The sequence below is a fragment of the Ptychodera flava genome, chromosome 1 (assembly GCF_041260155.1).
Source record: "Ptychodera flava strain L36383 chromosome 1, AS_Pfla_20210202, whole genome shotgun sequence".
NCBI classification, from domain to species: Eukaryota; Metazoa; Hemichordata; class Enteropneusta; family Ptychoderidae; genus Ptychodera; species Ptychodera flava.
Window position 1 is genome coordinate 22,523,955 of NC_091928.1, and position 21,952 is coordinate 22,545,906.

Here is a 21,952-nt window from a genome sequence, read left to right on the forward strand (position 1 = left end):
TAATTTTTTTATTTTTATTTTTTTCCCTCAAGGGAGGGAGGAGGGTCAGTTTTATAGTTTTATCAATATAGTCAAATATATACTGTTCATGCAGTCACTGATCATGCCCCCCAAAAGAATTTCATTTTCTCTTCAGCCATTTTGGTTTGGTGTCAGACGCACCCGCCGGCCACAAACAGAAAAAAATACCGTCAATGACGCTGTACCTTCTCTAATGTGTGGCCAGGTCAGGTAATTGGTTGTTGGCATGGAGTTGTTGGTAAATAGTTGATGATGTAGGGGCATGAGGTGGGATATGGACCCAAAGAACCCAAAAGATGATTAAATACATCAATCAAAAAAATTCTAAGCTACAGTATAAGGCCAAACAAAAAAATATGTGCTGTTCCGATTACATGGTTTTCAAAATAGGGTAGGTAGGTAGGGAAATTTTTTTTTCATTTTTTTTTATTTCTCAATGGGCATTTTGTACGCGTTCAAACAAACTACCAGTGAACAATTTCCTCATGAAACGCACTCAAATTGAATACCAATATATTAAAATAAAATATTCATCAGTAGAATTGAAGTGTGTGGTTTATTAGACTGCCACGGAAATTGATATGGCTGAATAACAATTCTTTGACAGGAAGTGAACTGTTTATCCACAGGTAAATCCTCAGCTTTTTGTAGTCACTCGCAAGAAAAACGCACATACTTTATGTTGAAGTTGTTTGTAGCCTCGCCAACCTGTATATTTGTCTGCTGTACTTCAAACCACGGCCCAGCAGCATCACTGGCACATTCAACTCGAATAGAGTACATTTTACATTCAGAAAAACCTGGATGGTGTTCCTCCAAAATTTCTTCGAATGTTCGGTTCTGTTTAACAGAAAACAAAATCGACCTTTCTTCGCCATGATCGCATTTGCGAAACAAAATTGAGTACACGTAATATGTCCATCGCGAGTCACCATTTTGTTTGAGACGAGGCCTGCTATAAGTAGGGATACCAGGCCCTTTTTTGTTCTTGGTTAAACTTACTTGAATTGTATGTTTTCTTGAAGATCTTGTCTCAGGATTCAAAAAACTGTTTGAATGATGGTTCTATCTTGTCTACTTCCAGGGTTATGATTTTTTTAGAATTAAAATATGCTCGATTTTTTTGACAAATGGTCAAAAAATTTCAACATATGGCTAAGAGTCATTTTGTGGGTATCCCTATGAAAAAATATAGTTGTATATCATTAATTCTCTAACTAATCTGCTTTAAAATGCCTCTAGAGGGCGGGCATCATGAACACTCCTGTGTTTGTTGGTTAATTCCTCCACGTAAACTTCTGATTGTACTGTAAACATTGAACATGGCCGACGTCCGATTTTCCTGTCTAAAACTTTCACTCATTTTCGTTCATATGACTCTGAAACTCCAGGAAACGATTGGGAAGAAAGGGTTATCTTGAAATATTGAGGTACTCGCCGATATTTTGCAAAATTAAATGAGAAAAAATGCAAGGAAAATGCCGACAGGCTTACACAATGACAGTTTTCAGACTCTGAGGCATATGATCATCTCTGCAGATTATGCAACAGGCCCAGATCACGTGAGGCCATGAGGGGATATCCACGCAACTCAGTACCAAACACTAGCGCTCACAGAGTGAGCAAACACAAAGTGAGTACCCCTAACATCAGCTCAGTAGTCTGTAATACAGTAGATTGTTGTAGTCAACTAAGAAACCTTGGAGAAAGGCTTAACACTGGCTATGCCGCTAAGTCCCTTTTGATTTTTGTCATAGCTCAAAATCGTTCTCCCACACCTCAACCTGAGCCATGAACACCCCCACCAGTTTATGATATGACCCATTACAATGGCATGACGTCCACGGATCTTGACAGACGGAAGTCTTGACAGACGGAAGTTCTTGACAGCAGCATATTGGTTTTCAACTCTAATACCTTCTCTGTCTATAAATAGACACGAGAAGGTAAAAACCAAAAATCATAGGAATATGAATAAAATAAGTCATTGTTCAACTGATCAACTCACAGTACAGAATAATCCCCCTGGAGCTGTCCTTTTTTACACAAGAATATTACTCCCCCCTAAAAAGCTGTCATCTTGTTGTACTCAATTTTCCTTTAGCATTGAAATCTAGAGTCAGGGTTATGATTTTTTCCTTTCCTTTCCTTAGATTTTTCATTCTCACTTCATTTGCCCGTCTTTCAACTTGTCTTGTTTATCAATTCCCGATTCCTGCACTACTCCTGTCTGTCATTTTCCCCAGTTTACGTTAATGCTGTTTAAAAATAAAGGTTGTTTACATACATTTATTATAATAATAACCATGGCATGCTGACTTTATTCCCATACATCATTGAAAGAGTATTCATTTCTGTTGTCAAATATCATTTTGTAAATTTTGTGTAACATCAACAGATGAAAAATACAGGTTAATGTAAACTACCAGGGTTAACGTTTGAAAACAGCTGATTGTAGCGTTGGCAGTTAGGGGCTGTTCAACGAAGTACGTACCACGTCTATGGGGCGAATAGTCCCAGAGCTGAATAGCCCACCAAACGACTGTGTACGTACGTACGGCAAAATTCACGGTAAATTCCGAACGCACAGATTTTGAAACTACTCAGAACTGACCTTAACACACAGTTTTTGGTGTACGGGTTTATATTTTAATGATAGAATGACTATAAAAAGTAAAATTGACCAAAATTTTGCTCGATTCACTATCACAAAACACTTCCGGGTTTTCACTTGGCCTGCATAATATGGCCGCGCTGTGCATGGCGCGGTTCGGAAATGACAACAAGAATGTAAATGAAAGATTACATCAAAAAACGGCCATGAAAATGCTTCAAACTTTCCACAAATTTAATATAACAGTTGCTGTTTGGTATACTAACTCCGATGACTGAAAATTGTCCCTGCATTTTAGCGAAAACCTACCTACAAAACGCCGTTTAGGCACTGAACAACATACTGTAACGAGCCATTCCATTCTAACATAGGAAGTAGTGGCCTGAGAAATGTGCGTGCCATGCCGCAGTACGGCACGCTGTATGGCGAAAAATAATGCTTGATTTTGAGCGCTAAAATGACACGATATTTTTTTCTTTATTTTCAAAAAAATCCCATGGTAGAACGAGCAGTTGAATTGGAATATTTTTTATCGAAAATTTTATTGAATTAGACCTAATACTTTTTGAGATACAGCAGTTTGAAAACCGGAAACCGTTCAGTGTGCAACAACTGTCACTGCAGTGTCATGTCGCAAAAGTTTTCATGAGCGTCTGGCATCACTTCTATAAGAATGACGTATTAGTTCTCGCGTGATTTGCGCGATTTGTCATAGTTCTCGCGTGATTTCATGCGTTTCACGTTTTTTCATATCGTTATTTTTACTTCCGGGTTTACGAGGCTCTAAAAAGTCTAGGGTCGGGGGGTTAAAATTGGGGTAGGTCGGGTAATCGGAACAGCACATATTTTTTTGTTTGGCCTAAACTGCCTAAAGATAGTTCAATGTGGAAAAAAGTTAAACAATTCAGAAATAAGAATTAACAGTCCAAAATAGTAATGACGCACTTCCTTACTGACCTGAGTGCATGTGAAATACACAACCTGGCATCTGTAAATTAAATGTATACCAAGTGATCATTTCCAGTCACTTTTAACTGTTTTTAATGGATTTTCCAAAGAGTCCTGTGGAAATGATGAAAAACGCTTATCTGGTCTTGTGTTTGTATAACCTCATGGCTGATAATTGTCATAGTATTGAAAAAAAATTGAAAGTGAAGAAATTACTGTTTTTAATAGGCATATTTTCCTTGAAATACATGACCGTGTAAAGAATATATGCTAAAAGTGTTTAAGAGTAAATTTCTTTTCAAAAAATAATTTAATTTGTGACCAAAGGATTTTTATTCTTTGAGTTTACAAATTCAAACATTGCAATTTGTTCAATCATCTTGTGCAGTGCAAAATTTATAAAATGACTGAAAACAAAAGAAAATTGGCAGAATTACAGTCTTTGTGATGTAAAATATATGGGTTGACATCACGATAACTGTTAATCTGTTTGAAGTACTAATATACTATAATTTAAAAAAGAAAAATTCATGCAGACGGAAAAAGGTTAAAATATATTGTCAGCAATGAAGTGTTAATTTTGACTTTACATCAAAATATGCCTTTGCTGGATACCAAATATATAGGGCGAAATATCAGCCATGTTCAGCAAAATCCACACAACAGCATTGATCCTTTTCTAATTTGATTTGATTTGCTTATGTTATCCTTGTATGACAGTCAGTACAATATGGAACTTGAACACAACACAGTGAATAAGTATGCTGTAAATGAAATGGTGTGGCTGCATCCACATGCAGCAATAGGTGTGCCTTTGTCTCTCACCCTCATTTCCAACCTGTCCCATCCCTGAAAAAATAGTTTGGTCTTATATTTATAATGTTAATAATTTCTGTATTTGTTAAAATGTGCGCATCTCAAAAACTTTTGATCATAAACATTTCATTGTTTTTTATAGCTGACCAATCAGTTAACCTGTTTATTTTGAATATTTGCGCATTTTTCCTCAGTATTTGACATTTTCTGAATACCTTTTTATTCAGTTTGTCATTTTCTAAAAGTTTAAATGCTCCATTGTGTGGTCAAGCTTTCCACAAGCATCAAATGTGGTACTTCATATAGGAGGGTCTGCCTCTAGAGGGCGGGCATCATGAACACTCCTGTGTTTGTTGGTTAATTCCTCCACGTAAACTTCTGATTGTACTGTAAACATTGAACATGGCCGACGTCCGATTTTCCTGTCTAAAACTTTCACTCATTTTCGTTCATATGACTCTGAAACTCCAGGAAACGATTGGGAAGAAAGGGTTATCTTGAAATATTGAGGTACTCGCCGATATTTTGCAAAATTAAATGAGAAAAAATGCAAGGAAAATGCCGACAGGCTTACACAATGACAGTTTTCAGACTCGGAGGCATATGATCATCTCTGCAGATTATGCAACAGGCCCAGATCACGTGAGGCCATGAGGGGATATCCACGCAACTCAGTACCAAACACTAGCGCTCACAGAGTGAGCAAACACAGAGTACCCCTAACGTCAGCTCAGTAGTCTGTAATAGATTGTAGTCAACTAAGAAACCTTGGAGAAAGGCTTAACACTGTGGCTATGCCGCTAAGTCCCTTTTGATTTTTGTCATAGCTCAAAATCGTTCTCCCACACCTCAACCTGAGCCATGAACACCCCCACCAGTTTATGATATGACCCATCACAATGGCATGACGTCAACGGATCTTGACAGACGGAAGTCTTGACAGACAGAAGTTCTTGACAGCAGCATATTGGTTTTCAACTCTAATACCTTCTCTGTCTATAAATAGACACGAGAAGGTAAAAAGGGTGACGCGCTGTTGTTCAAGTGACGCGTGCGCTGACCAGAAACATTTCTTTTCTTTTTTTGGCCTAACAGTACAGATGGCAGAATTTGACCAACTTAGGAGTTAGACTAAAAGATCAGCCTTTCGAGGGCGCTCTCTACCCCCCGTACACTTCCCCCCTCTTGTTGTGCCCTTGGGCAAGGCACTTTACTCCTCAGTGCTCCATTGGGCGTTAGTGGGTTATGCGTACCTCATCCTGTAATTGGGCTAACGCCTGTTGGATGATGGACTGATTCAAAAAAAAAAGGGGGGGGGGCAGTTGCGAGAAGGGAGTGTAGAGGGCGCCCTTAAGCAATGGATCTTTCAGTCAATATGGCAGTATTCTTGTATTACTTACTTGGGCCTGGTCAAAGATAAAAGGTCTGTGGCAGTGTTGGCAGAGTGTACTTCTCTTAACGCATTCTGCTTGTAAATGCAACGCCATTGAATGTTTTGAGACGGCTACACCACAGCCATTGGGACATCTCTGCGTGAAAAACTCACACTCTTCTCGATGGTTCTGAAACAAAAAAAAAGAATGTTGCAAAATGTGGCAAAACTTAGTGCCCCCCTCTTGAGGTAAACTAATGTACCATTGACTCATGAAGGTTTTGTTTGGTGAAACACTGTGTGTACTGGTAATGGTACAGGGCTAATGTAAAGACATTCCAACCATGCCAAAACTGACTACATGGATTTTGTAATGTTTTAAAAGTTGGGGGGCACACTGGTGCAAGAACATGTCAACCATTAAACACCAAGGATGATTTTAATAATGCTTTAGAAAGATGGTATTTTGGGAAATTGTGGTTCGTGTACAATATTTGAAATTTTTACCTATTCATCCATGTATCAAGACAAATACTGAATGAAAGTAATTTCTTTCAATAACAAGAGTCTCATTATTTGGAAAAGCAAAAGAAATAAAAGGATGAAGGAGATCAGTAATTACGGCATTGAAAGATTTTGTGTTTCTTGATATTACTGGTATAACTATCTGACTGTAAGGTAAATGTGCCATTTTGTTTCATAGAAGGGAACTTCTGTTTTTAAAGTATGATTCTTTTTCTTCTAACACTCTACACGGCCACTGTGCCTGGAAGCACTGGCTTTCTATCTCAGTGCATACTTGGCATTCAATGGAGCAGTGCAATGCATTGCAAGACACCAGCAATCATACTATTCTGTGCACATCTCAGCTGATGTGAATATTAATGAGTTTACGAGTACAGGATGTCCATGTGCCCAGAATTTGAAGTCAGGGGATTAAACCGAAATTGTGTGGGGATTGTCTAGGAACATTCAAAGAATCAACAAGAACGTGTTGGTATGAATTCACATTACACCTATGTTTTCTATGAGCCCAAACTGGTGTACATATTTGCGTCATTTAGTCATACAGTACTGGTTTTGTTAACCCTTTGAATGCTGTAATTTTTCCCACCAAAATTTTAGTGCAACATTTTGTTAATTTTTATGATTTTTTGTCTATTTTTTTGATAATTTTGGACCAAATGGACATCATATTTCATTGGCTATGGGTTTTTGTCAAAATGTTGGCGGCAAAAATTTAAAAAAAAGACTGGTGTAAATTTTAGAAAGATGACAAAAATTGATCTTGGCACTCAAAGGGTTAAACTAACTCCACAGTATAAACTAGCACTACAAGAAATTTGAACAGACAGCTGCCAGCATTGGAATGCAAAGCCACTTACTTCTAAATCCCTAAGTTCAAGAGTGGTAGTACATCCTGAGTTTGGACAGTGTACTGTCAGACTTAGAATTTCACGCTTGGCAAAGTTATCTGGAAAAACCTGCAATAAAAAAATTAGCCATAAATTGAGGTCCTTAATAAATTATTTGAGATGAAATGCAAACAGAGATATGATTTTCATGAGGAAGTCATTGTCAATGGCATATCAAGGACTTGTTCACAGTAGAGTTGGAAGAGAATTAAGCTTTACATATAAAACATTTCATTTTGAATGAAACGACGTAGATATTTGCACAGAAGTGGTAATGCATGGATGTAATGTGAAGAGAAAAGTGTTTTTACATTTTAACAGGGATATGTCAAATAAGAAACTTTACACATCAACAAGAAAAATTAGTTTAGCTGTGTCTCGGGTCTGAGTTATGTCCTGCTTACATTTAAATAAATCATGACCACATAGTCGTGTGGAGCCATATTGGATTCCATCGCAAAACCAATTGAAGAGCACATACTGGTACAGTAGCAGTGTAAAATCCTTCAGCAAAGACTTAAAGAAACTCGTCAGAGCAGATCTTAGCAATGGGTTCTGAAATGCATATGCACATGGGCAATAGCAGTGACTCAGGGGAGATTTGCATCTGTATTTTTCAGGATACAAGTAAATTCAGGATACAAGTATAAGATGAGGAAGCCTGAAACTAAAATCATTGTGCCTACCTTTTCCTTTGAAAGTGGCGATTGATCAACTGGACACTTTGGACCCGCATCCCTGCATAAAAAATATCAGCATCAGGGAGATTTAGAAGTATTTAGAAGTATTCTAAAATGTGTCAGGTAAGACTGACAAACAGTGGGCCCACATTAAACAATTGTACTAATCACTATAATCTTAAGGGGTCAGGCTGTGTCGTAAAGCTATGAAGGCCCCCTAAGGAAACCTAATTGTTTTTGTTATGAAGACTGAGTCCATTGTTCTTCAGGAGCATCAGATGTCAAAATGATGTACGATAGTGGAAGGAGGAAAATTCATCAGAAGTTGTTGTCAAATCCGTGGATGAGATATTTTGTGACGGAAAGATAGATGGTTGGTCAGTTTGGTCAGTGACTGACTAAAAGTGAATGCAATGACGCATCATTTTTGTCATTGAAGACAAACAAAAACTGAAAGGTCAACAACTGATTGTACAATGTGTATTTCATAATAGTGTTTTGCAAACCCTAGTAACATTGATGCTGTCCCCTTATTCAGTTGCATAGATATACCCAGGGGGAACCCCAGTAAAACGACGAGGGAACTCAGGTAACATTTACCTGCTCACCGCTGCCAGCCAAAACACTGATATGGGTGTCTTTTTTAAAAGTGTGTTTCTTAGAAAAAGCACAACTTTAACTGAATAACAGACTGAAACAAAATCCTGGAGGAATTTACAATTTGTTCATAGTGTGCAATATCTCTACTGAGGAAATGTACCGCAGTTTAACCCATGCTCCATACACTCACACAAAATTCAATAACTTTTACAGCAATTTTAACCCCTTGACTACCTATGGCGCCGGATATTTCTGGCGCCATATTGAATTACCATATACCTTGAGTGCGGAAATATCGGCACAGTTAAATAGGCGTATTTGCTTCGTTTTTGTCGCTAAAAATCCCGTAATTTCGGCGCAACTAAGATTGATGTATTCCGAACTGGCCTGAATGCGATTGCGCCCCCGTACGTCCGAGTATGGCCAAAATCCGGAAGCAAATGTCGTGACCCATGACCTCTACCCTGAAAGGTCAGGCTGATCACTGAAGCGTCGCGCTGATTGTTTACAGTTTTCAGAAGTACGGATGATCGCGAAGATGTTTATGGTTTTTTTTTTTAATGAAATGAAATGTTTATTTATTGAAAACAAATGATTTATATGTAAATGTGTTCTATTAACAGCAATATTCGTGAATGAAACTAGAGGAAATACAATTTTTTACTATAAGCCAGTGAAATTTTATAGCAGCCATATTATCAATATGACTGGTCACATGACTGGTCATGTGTTTGGTCATGTGATATGTTGTTCCCTAAAATGTATTTTTAAATATTGTGAATTATTTTTTGATAAATCATAACCATTTTAGATGCATGTTCCTGCAAGGAAGACAATAAAGCAGGTGTTTACAAATATAAAATGTGTTGATTTTCAAATACAGAATCATGTCAGATGCTGATGTTTATGGTTCATTTACTCTGCCTTTTGTGAGAAAAATCTTAAATAGGTACATCTATAAATGAAGTAAAGGGTAGTTATTATTACATATGTGTAAAGACAATGCCATGAAAATTGCAACTGTATTCAAATTTGCATAATTTTATGGATTCAAAACACGTCCTGATGCTTCAAATATTCATATTCTTTGCCAACTCTGGTCACATGACGTTTCATGTGATTAGTCACGTGACCTGGAAATACAAAATTTACATATGAAAAAGTGGGAAATTTCATGCTGATTCAGAAAATATATGGTTTATTGGTACTTACTTAATTTTTACTCTAAGCAGTGTTCATGCAATGACCACACCCCAGATTTTATCAATATTTACATAAGGGGCCTGGTATATAGGAATACATTGGCCTTGGTAGTCAAGGGGTTAAAGGTACGGTAATAACACCATTTCGAAGTATCACATTTACATTATATCATTTTAATATATCATTTTATGTCTATTTTTACAATATTATGGCCGATCATATTGTGATGTTTGAACATTACGGGTGGCTTATCAATTTTTAAAGGACTTACTAGATTTTCTAGGACTTTTCAAGAACCTTCTAGGAGGCTTTAATTAACCCTTTCACCACCATGGTTTGTCCCAAATCCATTGTTTTCAATGGTAAAGTTGGACCTGTATTCAGCGTGTTCATTTTTAGCCGGATGCCGGCCAAATTGACCGGCTACTTTCGTATTATGGCCGGCTACTTTTCAGCACTGTTTCGCTCTCTGGCCCGGAAACTCTGGTTTTGATAACAACAATAATTAGACTTTTTTGGTGGTCTTGCAAGCCGCAGATATTTCAGAAGTGCCGATGTAGCTATATGTAGTCTAGCAATTTACGCGGTGAACTTGTTGCTATCACTGTAGAACCGCGATCAGCGAACGTGTTGTACTGTACACCGCGCCGTGACTGGGAATCGCTCTCGAGGTCAACCTCGCTCGCCCGATCACAGCCCGAATTATTCCGACGTTCACATCGGGTATAGCCGAAAATTGGACTAACATACAATTACGTTATGCCCGCGAATAGCCGACCATTTCCGAATGAAGCCGACTTTTGTTTCGCTCAAACGCGGAAGAGAAAGTCGACGCTTGAGAGCTTTTGTTTTCTGCGTAAGAGGAGGGCCTAGTCTGATGGGTTTGGTAGGTTTTTGATCAAATCTAAAGCGACTACAAGTTACTGAGTCTCATTTTTCATACTTTCGAAACGCCACGTCAATCTATCCATGGTCGATCACGATGTCAACTCAAGTCGATCGACATCGCGTTTTGTGGAGGGGCCGTGGTTAAGTGTGCATCTCGGAAGAGAAAGTCGACGCTTGAAAACTTTGATTTTCTGACTTTGTCTGTTGGTTTTGGGAGGTTTAGATCAAAAAATTACTTGGTCTCACTTTTCGTACTTCTGAAACGCTACGTCGATCACAGTGTCAAATTTCAGGTCGACCGATATCGCGTTGTGTGTACTGTGTTACAATTGACTACCGGTACTTTGTACACACACGGTGTAGTACAGGCTGGCGTTCAGTGTCGTTAGTTTGAGGTTTTATCAAACATGAACACTGCTCTCTTTTTCAATTATATTCAACATCAGCAAAAAATCAATAATCAGCTCGCGGATTCGTTTTATTGTGAAATTAGTACAGTGAATTAGAATCACTGAAAATTGTGTTCCTATTATTCATTGAATTGAATAAACTCTTTGATTTTACTGTATCTTCAAATCAGTAAAACACTTTGTACAGCCAGGCTGGTCAGGATTCTAGCGGATTGTTATCTGGGTTGTGAAAATTCTATGATGTATTTCAAAATGTTTGTTCAAGTCATGAGCTAAACATAATTCTACACAACAGTCTGGTGAAATTTTGCTATTATCCATGTCAACTGAATGCAGTTGACAGGCCCGAGTGATATCAAATTAATTTTTCTGACTTTTTTAAACTTTATCCCTTGAAAACATGTTGTAATTGGCAATGATAATGATTATTCTGTATTCTGAAATGGTCTTTTATACTGTACAAGAATGCATAAAATCACTCAAAAATGTCTTCAAAATTTAAAAATTTCTTGCCCACAGGGACGAGGGATCCCGTCCCTGAAACCCTCTCCCCCTTTGTATATGTTGAAATAGCCTTCTATACACTGTATAAGAATGCATGAAATTGCTCAGAAATGTCTTCAAATTTAAAAATAATCCTTAACACTCTCATGCTGAAATGGTCTTTCATACAGTACAATGATGCATGAAATTACTCCAAAATGTCTTCAAATTTTAAAAGTTTCTTGCACACCCTCCCTGAAACCCTCCCCCTGTGTGTATGTTGGAATAGCCTTTTATACACTGTATAAGAATGCATGAAATTGCTTAGAACTGTCTCCCCCCCACACCCGCCCGCCCAGGGAACCTGTTTGCACACAGAAGCTAACCGCCTACTTTTCTGAATTTTCCGCCTACTTCAAAATTTTTGAGAACCCTGTGTATACAGGGAACTGGGGGTGAAAGGGTTAAAATTCTGATACAATAAGGATATTGTATCATCCACTGGCCACATCCGTGGCCAGTGGCCCTTTTTCACGCCTTCAGATTTTCGTATTTTTGAAGTGTCTTAACACGTTTTTTACCTGATAGAGCGATAAATACATGCCCTGCAGAATCTATGTCCACACTCCGTCTGCATCGGATCACGCAATGCCATCAGGCAAATAGGGCATTCGTACTTTTGCTCAAGGGCAGGCACGAACTGCACGTCATATCCCTCTGTTTCCTCAGTGGTGGTGTACATGCTGTACCTGGGATCCATGGAAGACGGCGGTCCAGGACCAGTTGGCATGCCACTCTCCAATCTCTGACTCATGATTGGTTGGCTACGAAACCATTAGCCTGCAACGAAAACGTCTTTCAATGCATTATGATCACAATGCTCACATTATTGCATTTAAGCATTTCAAATTATACTCATACCACATTGTGGGACTAATCTACACTTTTGCATTTCCTCAATAGCAAAACTGTGTACAGCATTTTAATCACTTATCAGTTAAAGGTCATTATACACAAAGTCACTTAAAAGTCAAGGACTTTCAAGGTCATTTTTAGGTCTAAAATACTGTTTTCAAGGTCAATATACACAAAGTCACTTAAAAGTCAAGGACTTTCAAGGTCATTTTTAGGTCTAAAATACTGTTTTCCAGATACGATTAGTAACATACAATCATTTTCCAAAAATCACTTTCAATATCAGTTTCCAATACCACAACTGAATGTGGGCGGATTATCAATTCCCCAGGATTTTTCAGGATTCAATTTTATTTTCCAGGATTTTTCTGGGACTTTTCAGGAGCGTTCAGACCATGTCAGCTGTTTCTCACAAAATCTACCTTCAAAATTGTTCATCAACTTGTGTAGCTTTTGATTTACAAGGGACTCTGCCATTTTGATACCATTAGCAATGCATCATGGGAGAGTGGAGATCATCTTTTAGGCCTGAGTACAACAAACGGTAATTGAAGTATACCTCTGAAAATGAGTCTTAAACTAGCATCCTTAAACCACAAGATTTCATTCTTTCACAGCGTTTTCAACAGTGCTGGCAGACGTACTGTGACCTTTGTATTCAGAAAATCAGGAGAACTGGTTAAAAATGTCAAATTGATGTACAAGCACAAGTTTGTAATAACATGTGATTGATAGAGGACATCTGTTGGATGCTGCATAAAAAACCCTTGTGTCATAGGGCTGATACATACCGTACGTACATGTTATAACGTCACAGGACCATTTGTAACATAAGAGATTTTGTTGAGACTTTCAGAATTTATGCACACAAGAAAGATGAAAACTGTTAGTTTGTTGTTATCAATGTTATGGTAGCAAGCTTTGACATTACATGTCAAAGGATCTGATGACAAAGTTCAGAGAAACAATAAACACTCACAAAAAAAAATTCCAAATTCTTGTCAGAAGTAGGAAGTGTCTTGTAAATACAATTCTATATTTAGTAACAACCCTTCATTAGGCTTCAATAGCAGTCCTGCTACTCAGGCCTAGCTTTCACTTAACAAGTGTTATAACAATAGTTCTACTCCAGAATAGAACTGACACACTGTGTTCAGTGGATCAAGTGCGCACAAAACATCAGGTGATAGCTGTACAGACAAAACTAGGCGTGCAAATGCATATGGAAATACACATATTTCTACGTGCATTTGCCCATGTGGTATTGTCTGTACTGTGGTCCATTTGAATTCCGGGTTTAACTCATGTGGTAGTACGAGCAGGGTATATCATATCAGTATGTTGATGGCGCAAATACAGCGATCTGATTGGCCAAGGTATGAAATATTTAGAAAGCTCGTGAGCACTTAGATAGAGAAAAATAATTATTTGATGTTTCATACGAGAATTTAAATATACTGTTGTTACATAAAAACCATCTCAGCAATGGGTATACCATTTTATTTCAACCACTTCACGAGATCGCTATCACTTGTGCATACAGTGTGCCCTACGGTATATTTCATATGGTCAAAATCTTGTGGCAAACTGTTGCCGGGTGTGGTTTGTTGGCTAGTATCCCACATATTTTATATAAAATTCTGTTCTACAAATCAAATATTGAACGACATGAACCTTAAATCAAAACAGACTTTCTATATTCTGCATTGTGACCTAATACCGGTACACACACGATAAGTTGGGGCTTGTCAACATGATTGGTTCAGCCACAGACAGCCTTCCACTCAACTGTATATGGTTTGGCCGTGATTTGTTTATGACTTTTAAAACCAGCCAGAATGAAAAGATATTTGCAACTTAAAAGTGTACTTTGAACCGGTCAAGCAGGTTATAAATTTGACAATTGTTGATGTGAAGTATTTCTCCTGGTACCGGTATATGGTACACTGCTGTGATCAGGAAGTAGAATTCACACCTGATGAAATCATCCTGCCAAAGTACTGGTACATGAACATTACAAACAATCATTAACATTTTAACGGTTTTATGGTAAAATTTCCTCTTCTCACAGTTTGAATTTTGCAATCAATTTCAAACCTAAAGGGGAAACTAATTTAACTTGAAAGTGAAAGACGAAACCTTTTGCTCAAACTTTCCTTAATGAAACTTTCAGCCATTCTCGTCCTAAATCAAGAATAAAAATCGGGGTCACCGTGCAAATTTTGGTACTAGAGAAACAAATTACCCATGATTTACCAATATTCAAAATTCAAAATGGCTGCCTTCTCTGTGTGAACTCTATGGAGAAAATTAAGATTTTTGATTTTTGAAAAACTAAGCCAGTGAAAAGTTTTCTTACACCGAGAGCTTTAAAATGAACCCTCACAAGTGGTAGATCAGAAAAGAATTGAAAAAGTTTGAGAGTCCGAATATCTGTCCCCGAGACGTGATCTACCTTAATGTGAACGGAATGTACCGGTATACTACCGTTATATATGTAGTTGTTGCTCCTTCCCAAGGCTTTTGGATACTTGTTTTGGGGCTGACTGTTGTACTGTTGTAATATTAAAAGCTGTTCCACATTGCCTCAATGAACCAGTGAAAGTCCATTGAAAAGGACTGAAGAACCCCAAACACTTTTTATCCAGCTTCGTAAATCTAAATGAAATCTCCGTTCATATGGGCATAGAAATCCAGCCTTTCACCTGTAATACCCCTGACTTTCTGTGACCAGGTCCACAATCACCACTGAAAACAATGCGTTTGGGCAAAACCATTGTGGTGACGGTTAATGGTAAAATATGCTGCTACTCTTCCTGCAAGACCTGATCTCGCCATGTTTTGCCTGAAACAAGACCACTTTTGGCAAATACAGTGACAGATTCTGCTGCTGGTTGCACAAGTGTGACAATTTGTAGTTTTTGAGTACATGTATGTGCCCCGTACTACTGGCATACCGTAGATATTTCATAAAAAAGTGGTTTGTCTGTTCTAATTGAAAATTCTTTTCAATTTCTTCTCTAGATTCATGGTACAAATTATCTACAAGCCTACTTGATTGGTACCAACAGAAATTTCAAATCGGAAAAAACTTTAGAATGTTGTCATGAGTTGTGTCCTACCTTAAATATATGTCAAGTATGCATGAAAAATATGTGCAATATCATATGTACCGGTATGCAGAGTATGCCAAGCGTGTGTTCCTAAGAAGGCAAGTATGCATTCAAATACCGGTATACATACTATGCATTCTGAATAAACAAATTATGTGTTCCAAAATGCAAACCAGGCATTCAAAATAAGCAAAATTATGTAATTCAAATACGCAACTATGCATTCAAAATAAGCAAATTATATATTCAAATATGCAACTATGCATTCAAAATAAGCAAATTATGTAATTCAAATATGCAACAATGTGTTCAAAATAAGCAAATTATGCATTCAAATATGCAACTGTGCATTCAAAATAAGCAAATTATGTAAATTCAAATATGCAACTATGTGTTCAAAATAAGCAAAATGTAATTCAAATATGCAAACTATGCATTCAAAATAAGCAAATTATATATTCAAATATGTAAGCTATGCATTCAAAATAAGCAAATAATGTAATTCAAATATTCAAACTATGCATTACAAAATGTAAGAACATGCATTCAAAATGTGAGCTGGGCTCTTGACCTTTTATAGACAATTGCTGCAATTTCTCTGGGAATATGTGTACAGGGTACCGGTATATCAAGACTAATGTCTGCCTTCATTCTACCGTATGCAAAACTGAAGTAGGAATATTCGTCTCAAGTACTGTGGACAAAACGTCACACAAATCATTGACTGTTTTCCGGAAACTGACATTTTGTTAGTTGCAGAAAGGGAAAGTTTACTTGTTGAAATCAGACTAACTGTAAGAGTTACTGACAAACGACGAAACAAACATTTCATTGTTTTCATTGGCGTTTCATTCTGGGTTACGATAACCTTCCTCACAAACATCCTAGGTGAAGCATTAATTTACATCCTTGAGTTTATTTCCCGAGTTGTAAAATTTTATGCCCCTGTAAAAGAACTAATTCCTTTAGGCTGGGAAACACGTTTTCATCTCTAGTGCACTGATTTGACCAGTTTGGTAGGCGATACCAACTATGTACAAGTGTTCTCAAGTTGACGTTAACAATCAAATTTAAGATCATATAGTAGTAAAGGAGCTAAGAGAAGGAAGATTATTTGATCAGCTTCTCCTTGCTTGGAAATAGAAATTCACGTTTTACTGTACACACCGACGATGCAATGTGGCCAGCTAGGTCGGTGATGTGCATCAAATGTAAACAAGAACACACGTTTTCAGTTTAACCTGTGACCTCAAACAGAATACTGTACAGTATACTACAGTCTGCACCGGATTGTATCCACAGCACTTTACGATACCAATCACACGTAGTGGAAATTTTTACCCAATATGCATTGCAATACCCTGTACTGTGACCCATATTGTAACATGACATCTGGTACTCCAGGAAGTAAGAGCTGTAGATGTAAAGGTATTGCAATAAAGGTATCTTATCTTTGAATAGACCCATATAAGAGGCACTGTAAATATGACCATATTTCTTTCTATCTCAGATAAAATTTGCTATCCAAACAAGCAGAAACTTGTATCTGTTTAGTACTTAGCTTGTCTTTTTTGTGCTTTTGTGTTTCAAGAAGTGAAGAAATGTTGCAATTTGTCTTCAATTTGCATGAAATATGGGTACAAGGTTAACCCTTGGAGTGCTGTAATTTTTCCCACCAAAATTTTAGTGCAACATTTTATCTATTTTTATGAAATTTTTGGTAATTTGTTTGATAACTTTGGATCAAATGGACATCTCGTTTCTCTTGCTACAGTTTTCGATCAAAATTTTGGCAAAACATCGCAAAAATTTGACTTGGGAATATTTCATAAAGGTGACAGAAATTGGCTGTAGAGCTCAAAGGATTAATACGGAAATCGGGAGTAGCAAGGGTTCAACGAAGGTTGTCAACTGAAATGCATGCAATATCTGGAATGCTTGATTCTAGTTACAGTACAGACATATATACAACACTTACAGCCCAGTGACACACAAAATTGTCTGTGTATACTTCCTCCTTTTACTGAAAACTTCAATGGTCACCGTCAGCGGTCATCAATGAGACAATAATAGTAAACGGTAATCCCACAGACACCTGTTGATATTGTGTGTTCTCCATTCCCTCCCTGAACAATCCCTCAACTTCTGCTAGAAGAAGAATCGCCGCATTCGTGAAATCTGACCAAGCTCTCTGCTAATGTACTCTTGACATGTCAGATCCTGAACTACCCGGAGTTTGTTGACATTTGTCACAATTGATACAGTAAAGGTCACAAACAAACTGGCCACACCTGTCATGACTTCAGCCTTCGCTGTGTTCTGCAAAATACTCTCAACCCCGTTAGTGATAAACTTCCGAGTGACATTCTGCGATTTCCTTTTTTGAGTCCTGACTGTCCACTAACGTGTACGTTGCATGTTTACACACGTAACATGGGTGAGGTAGGGGGTTCACCTTTTTAGGTGAGGGGTCATTTCTTTGGTCTTGATATATTGCAAATGATCCTCACATTTCATTGGACTGTAAAATATAAATCTTAAATGTGTCGGATACATAAATCACTGACCCAATACTGTCATACTTGACTGCTGTATCATATGATGAATGTAAAATATTGTCACATCAACTTTGTACTGACAGGCTATTTTCCCGGGGCAAAATTACTTTTGATGAAAATTACTCTGGAAAAGACAATGTTAAAGTAGCATTTTAAGGTACACCATATCAGATTAAAGGACAGCGTGCATTTCTTATCCTAGTACCGGTATATTTTCTCTCTGAAACATAGTACGGTACACAAAATACCAGTACTTGTCATGATACATTGTCTTTGTATGACCTCAGTGCATTCAGGAATATATCTTCCACTATCTGCAGTGCTTGACACTGATCATATCTAACTGTGGTTAAAAGTATTGCCAACCAAAAGTGTCATCACTCGCACGACAAACCCTGTTCCTTTTTCACCAAAAAGACCTACCACCCCAACATTCTGGCACTGATACATTCCAAAAATGTGTGACGGAGCAGTGAAATGTCGCATGTTACGACAAAATTCTGTGATGCATTATTCAAAAAGAGCCACAGTGTGTGTTGTCTGCAAACTTTCTTATTTTCAGATCTAAGAGGACTGATTTTGCAATTTTTAAGTAAAGATTTTATAGCTCAAATACAGGATGCGGAGGAATGTAGTGCAAAAAGTAATTACAAGATAGAAATTCTTAACCCAAAATAGTACTGAAAGATGTGTAAAATTTTTATTGTTCGCAAAGCACTAATACTATTGTTTTTAAAAATACTATCATGTTTACCTTCATTTTGTTGTGCCTCTGTATTTTGTTTTGGAAAAGGAAAAGCTATTAAAAAAAAATTGAGCTGGTATCATCTTCACTCAATGTGCATTTCCATACTCATTATACAAACCGTCATCTTTCAAAGATACATGAATAAACACTTCAAAAAAGTCAGTTTATCTTGCCCATTCACCTAAGGTCAGTCCATTCATACAGAAGTCCAGCAGGATAAATTATTAATCAACATGTGAGTTGACCTTTTGACCTCAGGGTCAAGGGTCACCACCTCTGTCTCTAATGTTTTGACCGTATTTTGGTCATCAGTGGCTGAAGCATCGTGAAAAATTCTGGAGGATTAGAGTTCCATACTGTACACCATCATGTCTAGACTGTTGACAGCTGCTTGTGCCACTGTGGCCCTCACAGGTCAAATACGGTACTTGTACCTACAGAAGGCACACAGTCCATGTAGCCGATAATAAGATGCAAATGATATGCAGTAAAGGTCTCCTCGACTAACTTTCAGCTGGTTGCTCACTTTCTACTATTTTTATAGTATTTTATACAAAGGCACAGACTTATTCTACCTTCAACTTAAAACTGATAGTGATTTTGTAGCTCATTCTTTACTATTTTGCATACTTTTTGGTAGCCGGTAACAGACACTTCGTGTTCGTGTCGGCTACATGGACGATCTGCCCTACAGAACTCTTCGTCTGTTCAACTCTTGGTGGGGAGAACTATATAATTGACACCTACATGTATTCTAAGGCAACTGTCACACTCATGGCTACATAGATATTTTAGGCAAAGAAGTCACGCGGAACTGTTTACAGTCTACACAATGTCATATAAATTAATGTGAACATGTGTACAGGACCTCATTGGGATTTGCTGTCACTCGGCCAGACATTTCTGGAATTCAAAGAAGTCAAGGATTGAAATGTACTGACAAACTATAAGTTTCTCAGTCTTGCAAAGAAAGAATAACACTTTCTCCTAGAAGCTGAACAAACTTGTTGTCAGCAACAAAACAACCATGGTATTATTTGAGATGAAAAGCACACACCTTGCATAATTTGACTTCTCGGACACTGAAGGAAAGCAACGTGCAGATGTTGAAAGCTGTCTACATTCTAATCATCTTGTGCTTGTATCAGAGTTGTACAGAGTTACTGAGCTATCAGTGACATCTTCCCATGAGCTGAGTATTCATCGTCTGCAAAAAAAAAAGACAAAAATTCACAAAACCTGAAAGTTTATTCAAGGGGGATGGAACTCAAATGCATGTGCTACCCGCAGTAGTTTAGTCAATGTTCCACTAAGCTATTATGGTACGTTTGACATGTTTTCCAATAATACTCTGTTTGTAAAATAGAGTTTCTTGTTCCACTCCTGAGATCACAAAAAATGAAACTGTGTGGTATTCAACTCGTAAAGTCAGCCTCTACCTGGTATGTGTGTGTACAGTATAATGTCAAACATGTTATTATTGACAAGCGAATTTTAGTCCTGGACTATAATTCATTTGTCAACAATAACATTGCACACACAGTGTGTTGTGTTTGCAAGGCTCATAATTTTTATTTGCACATTACAAACTCTACGGAGAAGGAGAAGAGGAAATATATGTTTTATTTAAGCAATAAACCGCACCCTGCGATAGTATGCCACGAGATTTTGGCCAGTTTCATGACATATTAGCGATAGCGAATACATGATATAGAGTGAACTGGTCAAAATCAAGTGTTTACCTTTGCTTGGGTGGTTTATTGCTATTATATCAAAATATTGGAAATTCTGGAATGAAACGTCAAAAAGCTAAGAGTTCTTGCCTGTCCCTATAATTGCGAATATGGCACAGGTATTTTCATGTTTCGACCAATCGGATTGATGTACTGGAATGATATAATTTTGAATAAAGTAATGAATTTTTTTTTATATCAATAGTTATGCACACTGACCCTTCGACCATGGACTTGTTATTGCCCAGTTTTTCCTTGACAAAATAGACCAACCTCATTGACGGGGAGAGAGACCTCACTGAGTTATGACATAGGTTGCTCACATGCATCTCTTTCTGGAACACAAAATGCTTCTAAACTGAACTTTAAGACGATTAATGACTAATTCGTATGTCAATTAAATTTCTTTCTCCTTGTTGTACCATTCCTCTCACTCCCTGATCTGTCACACATACATGTACCGGTACCTCTCAGTCTCTGTTAATTTCATGCAAATGTAGGCAAATATGTCGGGGCAACGAGCAGCAAATTTTTTGAAACTTCAATTACATGTGGATAATCACTGTGTGTGAACCTATGGGCAAAATGCTCCCCCACCATATGCCATCTTGGGTGGCAAGATATATACAAACTCTTCTTTCAGTAGATAAACCCATTCTTGCGAGCCAGAGCATAATTTCTACTCCGCTGACCTACGCAAAAATCAGGGGTAACGGGTAGCGCTAAGCTGATGCCGTAAAGAGGCGTGTGGTTTACGATGATGGACAAACCTTGCTAGTGTCAAGCAAGGGTGCACTTTATTTCCTTCTTCTACTCAACAAGTTTTATATCGATCATCAAGCCCAATAATATCTGCAGTAAAGAAATCCTATCAACAATATACCGGTGTATTGCTGTATGTTGTTTGTTTATAGCTAGTACAAGTTCCACTGGAAAGCAAAGGAATGGTGCACCCATAAAGTTATCAAGACCATAAGATAGTAACTATGGCGATTCAAACTAATGTGAAGTATACATATAAAAAGTGCCTTTGGCATATCTGAGCATTGTATTGAGTCTTTTTGTAGGTCACTGTGACCCGACTAAGGTCAAATTGATGTGACTGCCATCGACCTTAGCTTGCTGTCCATACACAACTTCCTAACACCGGTATGCAATGCCGTCATGTGCATATTTCTTTGACCTTGCTTCCGAAGGGTTTTTCTGCATTCAGGTCACCTTGGTGGAACCTGCGCAACATAACGGGTGAAGTTGGTTACAAACAGCATAGGGTTACCTGTCGGTGGGTGACCCACCTGGCACAGACATCGTTAGTTGAAAAGTGCACAGAAACATATTTCCACTCGAATGTCTTTCTCTGACATTCGTAAACATGGTACAATGTACAGTAGTGTTTTTTTGTTGACCTGAGAGTGATAATAACTATGTATGATAT

The 21,952-nt window shown here is 37.7% G+C and overlaps 2 protein-coding genes across 3 annotated transcripts in view; one reads left to right on the forward strand and one right to left on the reverse strand.

Moving 5' to 3' along the window:
- Positions 1–21,952, forward strand: part of LOC139133031 (SCY1-like protein 2) — a 429,639-nt gene that overhangs the window by 283,243 nt on the left and 124,444 nt on the right. The window lies entirely within an intron of this gene.
- LOC139133058 (TNF receptor-associated factor 6-like) overlaps positions 1–21,952 on the reverse strand; it is a 40,712-nt gene that overhangs the window by 6,730 nt on the left and 12,030 nt on the right. For both annotated transcript variants that reach the window (XM_070699462.1, XM_070699470.1), the window contains exons 2-6: positions 19,842–19,991; positions 12,032–12,290; positions 7,873–7,924; positions 7,157–7,255; positions 5,800–5,961 (exon numbers count right to left, since the gene is read on the reverse strand). In XM_070699462.1, coding sequence (XP_070555563.1) covers positions 5,800–5,961; positions 7,157–7,255; positions 7,873–7,924; positions 12,032–12,264 — 546 coding nt within the window. In that variant the 5' untranslated portion in view covers positions 12,265–12,290; positions 19,842–19,991. The remainder of the gene's footprint in view (positions 1–5,799; positions 5,962–7,156; positions 7,256–7,872; positions 7,925–12,031; positions 12,291–19,841; positions 19,992–21,952) is intronic.